We start from the raw sequence: 12,202 nt of genomic DNA on the forward strand, positions 1-12,202 counted from the left end.
CTACGTCGCGTTGCTGCACTACACATGGCAAAAGAAGGTCCGACACGATATTAGGAGTTATCCCGTGACTTTTGTCACCTCAGTGTACAAACAAAGGAAAGGGCGAAAGTGAAGTAACAGATGTGTTCTTATGTATATGATGTACTTCAATCATTAATTTAATGATACTACACGTCTGTTACTGTGTACGATCAGTGGCGTGAAGTTCGTAACTTCAGAGCCCGTTTCTGTAGTTGAGTGGTCAGCGCGGCTTTAAAGAAAGAAATTAAATTCTCCTACAAAAAAAGATGTGCAATGTCTCACATACGTTACCAAGTATGGAGATTGTAGTTTTCAGGCGGTATCCCATGTTCAAGATGAAAAATGTTGGGCTAGTCCCTACTTCCCTACTTTCCGCCTCAGGAAATAAGACACACAAATAGTTAAAATACTATCACGCACAGACAAAAGCATAAAGAATTCGCAGACAGATGGTGCACACGACTCCTTTTCCTTAGATAAGTGGCGCACGAAGAGCATCCAGCAACAGAAGTAAACCAAATAATTTTCCAAATCTCTGTGGAAAACCCACCCCGTACGACACGAGATTAACGGTACATAGAAGAAGATGGGGAATGGTAACCTTAACTTGAGATCGACATAGATAAAACTTAAATTAAACACCAGAAGAAAGCAGTCAGTAAGAAAACAGACGATAAATGGCGCTCCAAAACGAGAACAGAAATAAACGATGAAGCCATACCTCATTACCAGTCGTGATGTAAGGTACTTCAATAATAACTGCCATGGTTATAGAAATGCACGTAATATTCTCTTCATCCGTGACATCGCCTTGAATCAGAGGAGGCGGTGGAGCAGGCGTTGTAGTCGAGGATCCTGGAATTTCTGTTGTGGACGTACTTGTAACATTTGTTGTAATGGTTGGGCCAGCAGTAGACTCTGTAGACGATTCTGACGAGATGGGAGAACTTCCTGATGTCGATTGTGTTGTTGTGGTTGAGTCAGTTTCAGTTGAGGACGATGATGGGCTGGACACTGTTGTAACTGGCGTCGTAACTGTCTCATCTGTTGTAGTTGAGCCTTCATTTGTCGATTGCTCTGATGTTGGAGTTTCTGTAACTGTAGTATCAGTTGTGGACTCTGACGAAGTAGGGACAGATGAATCTTCGGTAGATGGTTCAGTCGAAGCAGAAGTACTAGTACTCGTGACGTCATCAGTAGTAGACTCGGTTGCATCTGACGTTGCATCTGTGTCTTCTGTTACAGTTGAGCCTTCTGTTGTCGATTGCTCTGATGTTGAAGTTTCTGTAACTGTAGTATCAGTTGTGGACTCTGACGAAGTAGGGACAGATGAATCTTCGGTAGATGGTTCAGTCGAAGCAGAAGTACTAGTACTCGTTATGTCATCAGTAGTAGACTCGGTTGCATCTGACGTTGTATCTGTGTCTTCTGTTACAGTTGAGCTTTCTGTTGTCGATTGCTCTGATGTTGAAGTTTCTGTAACTGTAGTATCAGTTGTGGACTCTGACGAAGTAGGGACAGATGAATCTTCTGTAGATGGTTCAGTCGAAGCAGAAGTAGTAGTACTCGTTATGTCATCAGTAGTAGACTCGGTTGCATCTGGCGTTGTATCTGTATCTTCTGTTGCACTTGTGCCTTCTGTTGTCGATTGCTCTGATGTTGAAGTTTCTGTAACTGTAGTATCAGTTGTGGACTCTGACGAAGTAGGGACAGATGAATCTTCTGTGGATGGTTCAGTCGAAGCAGAAGTACTAGTACTCGTTATGTCATCAGTAGTAGACTCGGTTGCATCTGACGTTGTATCTGTGACTTCTGTTACAGTTGAGCCTTCTGTTGTCGATTGCTCTGATGTTGAAGTTTCTGTAACTGTAGTATCAGTTGTGGACTCTGACGAAGTAGGGACAGATGAATCTTCGGTAGATGGTTCAGTCGAAGGAGAAGTACTAGTACTCGTGACGTCATCAGTAGTAGACTCGGTTGCATCTGGCGTTGTATCTGTGTCTTCAGTTGTAGTTGCGTCTTCAGTTGTCGATTGCTCTGATGTTGAAGTTTCTGTAACTGTAGTATCAGTTGTGGACTCTGACGAAGTAGGGACAGATGAATCTTCTGTAGATGGTTCAGTCGAAGCAGAAGTACTAGTACTCGTTACGTCATCAGTAGTAGACTCGGTTGCATCTGGCGTTGTATCTGTATCTTCTGTTGCACTTGTGCCTTCTGTTGTCGATTGCTCTGATGTTGAAGTTTCTGTAACTGTAGTATCAGTTGTGGACTCTGACGAAGTAGGGACAGATGAATCTTCTGTGGATGGTTCAGTCGAAGCAGAAGTACTACTACTCGTTATGTCATCAGTAGTAGACTCGGTTGCATCTGACGTTGTATCTGTGTCTTCTGTTACAGTTGAGCCTTCTGTTGTCGATTGCTCTGATGTTGAAGTTTCTGTAACTGTAGTATCAGTTGTGGACTCTGACGAAGTAGGGACAGATGAATCTTCGGTAGATGGTTCAGTCGAAGGAGAAGTACTAGTACTCGTGACGTCATCAGTAGTAGACTCGGTTGCATCTGGCGTTGTATCTGTGTCTTCAGTTGTAGTTGTGTCTTCAGTTGTCGATTGCTCTGATGTTGAAGTTTCTGTAACTGTAGTATCAGTTGTGGACTCTGACGAAGTAGGGACAGATGAATCTTCTGTAGATGGTTCAGTCGAAGCTGAAGTACTAGTACTCGTTATGTCATCAGTAGTAGACTCAGTTGCATCTGGCGTTGTATCTGTGTCTTCTGTTACAGTTGAGCCTTCTGTTGTCGATTGCTCTGATGTTGATGTTTCTGTAACTGTAGTATCAGTTGTGGACTCTGACGAAGTAGGGACAGATGAATCTTCTGTAGATGGTTCAGTCGAAGCAGAAGTACTAGTACTCGTTATGTCATCAGAAGTAGACTCGGTTGCATCTGACGTTGTATCTGTGTCTTCTGTTACAGTTGAGCCTTCTGTTGTCGATTGCTCTGATGTTGAAGTTTCTGTAACTGTAGTATCAGTTGTGGACTCTGACGAAGTAGGGACAGATGAATCTTCGGTAGATGGTTCAGTCGAAGGAGAAGTACTAGTACTCGTTACGTCATCAGTAGTAGACTCGGTTGCATCTGGCGTTGTATCTGTGTCTTCAGTTGTAGTTGTGTCTTCAGTTGTCGATTGCTCTGATGTTGAAGTTTCTGTAACTGTAGTATCAGTTGTGGACTCTGACGAAGTAGGGACAGATGAATCTTCTGTAGATGGTTCAGTCGAAGCTGAAGTACTAGTACTCGTTATGTCATCAGTAGTAGACTCAGTTGCATCTGGCGTTGTATCTGTGTCTTCTGTTGCATTTGAGTCTTGTGTTGTCGATTGCTCTGATGTTGAAATTTCTGTAACTGTAGTATCAGTTGTGGACTCTGACGAAGTAGGGACAGATGAATCTTCGGTAGATGGTTCAGTCGAAGCAGAAGTAGTAGTACTCGTTATGTCATCAGTAGTAGACTCGGTTGCATCTGGCGTTGTATCTGTATCTTCTGTTGCACTTGTGCCTTCTGTTGTCGATTGCTCTGATGTTGAAGTTTCTGTAACTGTAGTATCAGTTGTGGACTCTGACGAAGTAGGGACAGATGAATCTTCGGTAGATGGTTCAGTCGAAGCAGAAGTACTAGTACTCGTGATGTCATCAGTAGTAGACTCGGTTGCATCTGACGTTGTATCTGTGTCTTCTGTTACAGTTGAGCTTTCTGTTGTCGATTGCTCTGATGTTGAAGTTTCTGTAACTGTAGTATCAGTTGTGGACTCTGACGAAGTAGGGACAGATGAATCTTCTGTAGATGGTTCAGTCGAAGCAGAAGTAGTAGTACTCGTTATGTCATCAGTAGTAGACTCGGTTGCATCTGGCGTTGTATCTGTATCTTCTGTTGCACTTGTGCCTTCTGTTGTCGATTGCTCTGATGTTGAAGTTTCTGTAACTGTAGTATCAGTTGTGGACTCTGACGAAGTAGGGACAGATGAATCTTCTGTAGATGGTTCAGTCGAAGCAGAAGTACTAGTACTCGTTATGTCATCAGTAGTAGACTCGGTTGCATCTGACGTTGTATCTGTGTCTTCTGTTACAGTTGAGCCTTCTGTTGTCGATTGCTCTGATGTTGAAGTTTCTGTAACTGTAGTATCAGTTGTGGACTCTGACGAAGTAGGGACAGATGAATCTTCGGTAGATGGTTCAGTCGAAGCAGAAGTACTAGTACTCGTGATGTCATCAGTAGTAGACTCGGTTGCATCTGGCGTTGTATCTGTGTCTTCAGTTGTAGTTGTGTCTTCAGTTGTCGATTGCTCTGATGTTGAAGTTTCTGTAACTGTAGTATCAGTTGTGGACTCTGACGAAGTAGGAACAGATGAATCTTCTGTAGATGGTTCAGTCGAAGCTGAAGTACTAGTACTCGTTATGTCATCAGTAGTAGACTCAGTTGCATCTGGCGTTGTATCTGTGTCTTCTGTTGCATTTGAGTCTTGTGTTGTCGATTGCTCTGATGTTGAAGTTTCTGTAACTGTAGTATCAGTTGTGGACTCTGATGAAGTAGGGACAGATGAATCTTCGGTAGATGGTTCAGTCGAAGCAGAAGTAGTAGTACTCGTTATGTCATCAGTAGTAGACTCGGTTGCATCTGGCGTTGTATCTGTATCTTCTGTTGCACTTGTGCCTTCTGTTGTCGATTGCTCTGATGTTGAAGTTTCTGTAACTGTAGTATCAGTTGTGGACTCTGACGAAGTAGGGACAGATGAATCTTCTGTAGATGGTTCAGTCGAAGCAGAAGTACTAGTACTCGTTATGTCATCAGTAGTAGACTCGGTTGCATCTGACGTTGTATCTGTGTCTTCTGTTACAGTTGAGCCTTCTGTTGTCGATTGCTCTGATGTTGAAGTTTCTGTAACTGTAGTATCAGTTGTGGACTCTGACGAAGTAGGGACAGATGAATCTTCGGTAGATGGTTCAGTCGCAGCAGAAGTACTAGTACTCGTTATGTCATCAGTAGTAGACTCGGTTGCATCTGACGTTGTATCTGTGTCTTCTGTTACAGTTGAGCTTTCTGTTGTCGATTGCTCTGATGTTGAAGTTTCTGTAACTGTAGTATCAGTTGTGGACTCTGACGAAGTAGGGACAGATGAATCTTCGGTAGATGGTTCAGTCGAAGGAGAAGTACTAGTAGTCGTGACGTCATCAGTAGTAGACTCGGTTGCATCTGGCGTTGTATCTGTGTCTTCAGTTGTAGTTGTGTCTTCAGTTGTCGATTGCTCTGATGTTGAAGTTTCTGTAACTGTAGTATCAGTTGTGGACACTGACGAAGTAGGAACAGATGAATCTTCTGTAGACGGTTTAGTCGAAGCTGAAGTACTACTACTCGTTATGTCATCAGTAGTAGACTCAGTTGCATCTGGCGTTGTATCTGTGTCTTCTGTTGCATTTGAGTCTTGTGTTGTCGATTGCTCTGATGTTGAAGTTTCTGTAACTGTAGTATCAGTTGTGGACTCTGATGAAGTAGGGACAGATGAATCTTCGGTAGATGGTTCAGTCGAAGCAGAAGTACTAGTACTCGTTATGTCATCAGTAGTAGAATCGGTTGCATCTGGCGTTGTATCTGTGTCTTCTGTTGCAGTTGAGTCTTCTGTTGTCGATTGCTCTGATGTTGAAGTTTCTGTAACTGTAGTATCAGTTGTGGACTCTGACGAAGTAGGGACAGATGAATCTTCTGTGGATGGTTCAGTCGAAGGAGAAGTACTAGTACTCGTTATGTCATCAGTAGTAGACTCGGTTGCATCTGGCGTTGTATCTGTGCCTTCTGTTGCAGTTGAGTCTTCTGTTGTCGATTGCTCTGATGTTGAAGTTTCTGTAACTGTAGTATCAGTTGTGGACTCTGACGAAGTAGGGACAGATGAATCTTCTGTAGATGGTTCAGTCGAAGGAGAAGTACTAGTACTCGTTACGTCATCAGTAGTAGACTCGGTTGCATCTGGCGTTGTATCTGTGTCTTCTGTTGTAGTTGTGTCTTCTGTTGTCGATTGCTCTGATGTTGAAGTTTCTGTGACTGTAGTATCAGTTGTGGACTCTGACGAAGTAGGGACAGATGAATCTTCGGTAGATGGTTCAGTCGAAGCAGAAGTACTAGTACTCGTTATGTCATCAGTAGTAGACTCGGTTGCATCTGGCGTTGTATCTGTATCTTCTGTAGCAGTTGAGCCCTCTGTTGTCGATTGCTCTGATGTTGAAGTTTCTGTAACTGTAGTATCAGTTGTGGACTCTGACGAAGTAGGGACAGATGAATCTTCTGTTGATGGTTCAGTCGAAGGAGAAGTACTAGTACTCGTTACGTCATCAGTAGTAGACTCTGTTGCATCTGGCGTTGTATCTGTGTCTTCTGTTGTAGTTGTGTCTTCTGTTGTCGATTGCTCTGATGTTGAAGTTTCTGTAACTGTAGTATCAGCTGTGGACTCTGATGAAGTAGGGACAGATGAATCTTCTGTAGATGGTTCAGTCGAAGCAGAAGTACTAGTACTCGTTATGTCATCAGTAGTAGACTCAGTTGCATCTGGCGTTGTATCTGTATCTTCTGTTACAGTTGAGCCCTCTGTTGTCGATTGCTCTGATGTTGAAGTTTCTGTAACTGTAGTATCAGTTGTGGACTCTGACGAAGTAGGGACAGATGAATCTTCGGTAGATGGTTCAGTCGAAGGAGAAGTACTAGTACTCGTTACGTCATCAGTAGTAGACTCGGTTGCATCTGGCGTTGTATCTGTGTCTTCTGTTGTAGTTGAGTCTTCTGTTGTCGATTGCTCTGATGTTGAAGTTTCTGTAACTGTCGTATCAGTTGTGGAGTCTGACGAAGTAGGGACAGATGAATCTTCTGTAGATGGTTCAGTCGAAGCAGAAGTACTAGTACTCGTTATGTCTTCAGTGGTAGACTCGGTTGCATCTGGCGTTGTATCTGTATCTTCTGTTGCAGTTGAGCCTTCTGTTGTCGATTGCTCTGATGTTGAAGTTTCTGTAACTGTAGTATCAGTTGTGGACTCTGACGAAGTAGGGACAGAGGAATCTTCTGTGGATGGTTCAGTCGAAGGAGAAGTACTAGTACTCGTGACGTCATCAGTAGTAGACTCGGTTGCATCTGGCATTGTATCTGTGTCTTCTGTTGCATTTGAGTCTTCTGTTGTCGATTGCTCTGATGTTGAAGTTTCTGTAACTGTAGTATCAGTTGTGGACTCTGACGAAGTAGGGACAGATGAATCTTCTGTAGATGGTTCAGTCGAAGCTGAAGTACTAGTACTCGTTATGTCATCAGTAGTAGACTCGGTTGCATCTGGCGTTGTATCTGTATCTTCTGTTGCAGTTGAGCCTTCTGTTGTCGATTGCTCTGATGTTGAAGTTTCTGTAACAGTAGTATCAGTTGTGGACTCTGACGAAGTAGGGACAGATGAATCTTCTGTAGATGGTTCAGTCGAAGGAGAAGAACTAGTACTCGTTACATCATCAGTAGTAGACTCGGTTGCATCTGGCGTTGTATCTGTGCCTTCTGTTGCAGTTGAGTCTTCTGTTGTCGATTGCTCTGATGTTGAAGTTTCTATAACTGTAGTATCAGTTGTGGACTCCGACGAAGTAGGGACAGATGAATCTTCTGTAGATGGTTCAGTCGAAGCAGAAGTACTAGTACTCGTTATGTCTTCAGTTGTAGAGTCTGTTGTATCCGGGATTGTATCTGTGTCTTCCGTTGCAGTTGAGCCTTCTGTTGTCGATTGCTCTGATGTTGAAGTTTCTGTAACTGTAGTATCAGTTGTGGACTCTGATGAAGTAGGGACAGATGAATCATCTGTAGATGGATCAGTCGAAGCAGATTTACTACTGTCAGTAGTAGTAGTAGACTCTGTTGTATCTAGCGTTGTAATCGTCTCATCTGTTGTGGCTGACGCTTCTTTTGTCAGCTGATCTGATGCAGTTGGTTCTGTAGTTTCTGTAGTATTAGTTGAGGTCTCTGACAACATGGGAGTAAATGCATCGTCTGTGTTTGGTTCACTCGAAGCGGCGGAAGGTGTACTCTTTATGTCACTTGCATTACTATCTGTTGATGGGATCCTGCCTTCATTCGATGTGTCGCCTGTTCCTGTAAAACACGAATGAATATTGATTGAGTTCCCATCGTTAAGTATCTGTGAATGGCTTTATGTATGCTTGCATTGTTATGGATGTGTTCATGAATTATACACGACCTCCTTTATGGTAACGATTTTCTCTTACAACATGAGCTTTACAGTAATCCCAGACTAATGTAAAGTTTGATATGTAGATTTAAATTTTTATTATTATACGTACAGGGGGTGAATTGTTGTTTCATCTCCTTCCTTGTTGGAGCTGGAGTCTGCTCTTTACACGTTATGTCAGATGCTGGTTTGATTTTTTAATTTGGATAGTGTAGGGGATGAATAAAGTGATTATTGTTACATTGTATTATTGAGTTGTTTAGGAAAATGCGATTATTAACATAGTCTCCCTCCGTCTCCTTTACGTTTCATATTAAGTTTTTACTGTTGTTCATTGTTTGAGTAATGAAATGATAGATTCGCTTTGAGGTGCTTAGAAATTATATTATTATAGAGTCATACTGATTAGTTTGGCATGGTGCAGTTCGTCATTTAGAAAGATGACTCGTAAATGTTGGAAGTAAACAGCATGATATTTCTTACGACCTGGTAATTATAGAGTATTTTGCAATTATAATTTTTTGAAACTTTGGGGTACATACATTATTTTTAGCGTTGACAATTAATATTAGGTTTACAAAGAAAAAAGAAAATGCTTGTTTCTATTCAGATAGTGCCAATAATCTGTGAATTTCATTAACTGGCTACTTGAAATGGAGGGAAGTTCATGTCGACGGACCGACTGAATGGAGTGATTGTTACACAGGGGAACATCAGCCAACTACAGTAATGTCTAAATCAGTAACATTAATTGTAGGCTCCACGTGAATCGTAAGATAATATTGTGTATCAGTAATGGGAATGTACGTTTACGTTTTTGCGGCAGGAATAGCAGCGAGCAACAGAATTATAACAAAAATAATTGTGAAATTTTTGCCCTTCATTATGAGAACACCACCATAGGATAATATAGAAGAGAAAGAAAATTTGCTCCTTATCTTAAGGTTGCTCTTACGTTGCATTATTATGAAGTGTTTGATTATTGTTTGGTTCTTCAGAATACAAAATATTTCAAATAGTGCCTAAGAATTTAATACTGCTTAGCTGGGCTTCAAGGAAAGGATATCAAAGTTTTGTTTTAATATTGCTTTATATCTGGTTAAGTACAGATAGCGAGAATGGGAGGCTTAGGGTTTAACGTCTGGTAAGGAGGGCATTTTTATAGGCAGGGGATAGCTCAGCAGGAAAAGTAACTGATGTTTTAAAAAATGATATCGCGTCTGAATGAGTCAGCCTCCATTATTCACTAAGAATTTCTAACAGATTTAGAGATGTTCTAGAATGCAGCCCCATAATACACTATGACCGGTTTGTGGTGCTACTATTTAGACCGTTAATAAATCTGTTGACAAAGTCTAAATCTTAACTTGCGATCGAGGATTTGGAACCCACTTCTCTCAACTACTACAATACTTATCCACTGAGACGCCTGGCTCCCTCGACAAGGAAGAAATTCGATAAGTGAATTACACGAAACGGGCGGAAAACTGGAGCCTTGCACTCCATGTGCACTGTACTGATTAATTTTTAAAGAATTAATCCAAAGGAGTAACATCAGTTTCCTTGTACATATTTTGTGACTTGGGTTTACTATAATGACTGTGCCCAATTATAACTGAAGCTGAAGTACGATCAGAAGTAAAGAAAGACTAGAAATAGAGGGTGGTTATAATTCAGCTTTCGCTACTTGAGAGGGTTCTTATGGGAAACGAACGATCATATACAAAGGCGCCCCACCCCCACACCCCCCTCGCCAACCCTCTGAGAAAGGAAAAAATATGGTGTTTTTACTTCAAGAAAATAGTTTAAAAGTCGGTATCATGCAGATTTTTAACATGATCGGAACTGGAACTTTTTTATGGTTACTTACAAGTCGCCATTCGTATTTCAAAATATTAAAATTACTCCATCCCCAGGCCTAGACACCCCCCACCCCACCTACTAACTATCGTACGGGCGCCATTGATCGTGAGACAATGAAATTTGTGGAAAAATTTGTAAGGCCATGCAGAAGAGAAATAACGAATAAACCACTGACAGAAACATATTTTAATTTCCACATGAGAGAGTAACATTTGTTAACTGAATACGTTGTTTACGTTTCAGATTACAAACGTTGCTCAATGTGACGACCAGTTGCACCCACGACAGCCTGAAACCGCATTAAAGGTACCGTTTCACAACTGTTCGCTGCACTTTTCGAACGGTGGACCATGGAAACGATCTGTCGTGACACAGTTCGTGCACTGCTTGAGGATCGCACACTGTGTCCAGCATTATCAGACATGGCAGCAGCAACTTCTTCAACAATTTCTGGCGCAATTGGCCGTCGGCATCTTTCAGGACCAGTTCCCAAATCGCCAGTTCTTCAACGTCGATGTGGAAAGTGTATCTCCGTATTCCTTTAATGCGTCAATACTCGCGAAGAGCAGCAGGGCTATTGCTGTGGTTTTGATAAAACAGCTTTACGAGTAAAGTCCTGTTCACATCACCCACGTAGACCATTTGCAGCTGTAATGCACTCTGATGTTTACGTTTCAACCCTGCGTCACTGTACCAGTACCGGCGCCAAACGGAAAGACTTGACTTCCAACAACGGAAATCGTGCAGCGCGTAGTCTGAATAAAGCTGGGTTGTTGTTGTTGTTGTTGTTGTGGTCTTCAGTCCTGAGACTTGTTTGATGCAGCTCTCCATGCTACTCTAACCTGTGCAAGCTTCTTCGTCTCCCAGTTCCTACTGCAGCCTACATCCTTCTGAATATGCTTAGTGTATCCATCTCTTGGTCTCCCTCTACGATTTTTACCCTCCACGCTGCCCTCCAGTACTAAATTGGTGATCCCTTGATGCCTCAGAACATGTCCTACCAACCGATCCCTTCTTCTAGTCAAGTTGTGCCACAAACTCCTCTTCTCCCCAATTCTATTCAATACCTCATCATTATTTATGTGTATCTACCCATCTAATCTTCAGCATTCTTATGTAGCACCACATTTCGAAAGCTTCTATTCTCTTCTTGTCCAAAATATTTATCGTCCATGTTTCACTTCCATACATGGCTACACTCCATACAAATACTTTCAGAAACGACTTCCTGACACTTAAATCTATACTCGATGTTAACAAATTTCATTTCTTCAGAAACGCTTTCCTTGCCATTGCCAGTCTACATTTTATATCCTCTCTACTTCGACCATCATCAGTTATTTCGCTCCCCAAATAGCAAAACTCCTTTACTAATTTAAGTGTCTCATTTCCTAATCTAATTCCCTCAGCATCACCCGACTTAATTCGACTACATTCCATAATCCTCGTTTTGGTTTGTTGATGTTCATCTTATACCCTCCTTTCAAGACACTGTCCATTCCGCTCAACTGCTCTTCCAAGTCCTTTGCTGTCTCTGACAGAATTACAATGTCATCGGCGAACCTCAAAGTTTTTATGTTTTCTCCATGGATTTTAATAACTACTCCGAACTTTTCTTTTGTTTCCTTTAGTGATTGCTCAATATACAGATTGAATAGCATCGGGGAGAGGCTACAACCCTGTCTTACTCCCTTCCCAACCACTGCTTCCCTTTCATGTCCCTTGACTGCCATCTGATTTCTGTACAAATTGTAAATAGCCTTTCGCTCCCTGTATTTTACCCCTGCCACCTTCAGAATTTGAGAGTATTCCAGTCAACATTGTTAAAAGCTTTCTCTAAGTCTACAAATGCTAGAAACGTAGGTTTGCCTTTCCTTAATCTTTCTTCTAAGAAAAGTCATAGGGTCAGTATTGCCTCACGTGTTCCAACATTTCTACGGAATCCAAACTGATCTTCCCCGAGGTCGGCTTCTACCAGTTTTTCCATTCGTCTGTAAAGAATTCGCGTTATTATTTTGCAGCTGTGACTTATTAAACTGATAGTTCGGTAATTTTCACATCTGT

The 12,202-nt window shown here is 41.9% G+C and overlaps 1 protein-coding gene across 1 annotated transcript in view; it reads right to left on the reverse strand.

Moving 5' to 3' along the window:
* LOC126184395 (serine-rich adhesin for platelets-like) overlaps nucleotides 1-12,202 on the reverse strand; it is a 123,153-nt gene that overhangs the window by 14,262 nt on the left and 96,689 nt on the right. Inside the window, exon 2 of the mRNA XM_049926779.1 lies at nucleotides 743-8,178. Coding sequence (XP_049782736.1) covers nucleotides 743-8,178 — 7,436 coding nt within the window. The remainder of the gene's footprint in view (nucleotides 1-742; nucleotides 8,179-12,202) is intronic.

This window comes from Schistocerca cancellata, chromosome 4 (assembly GCF_023864275.1).
Source record: "Schistocerca cancellata isolate TAMUIC-IGC-003103 chromosome 4, iqSchCanc2.1, whole genome shotgun sequence".
NCBI lineage: Eukaryota > Metazoa > Arthropoda > Insecta > Orthoptera > Acrididae > Schistocerca > Schistocerca cancellata.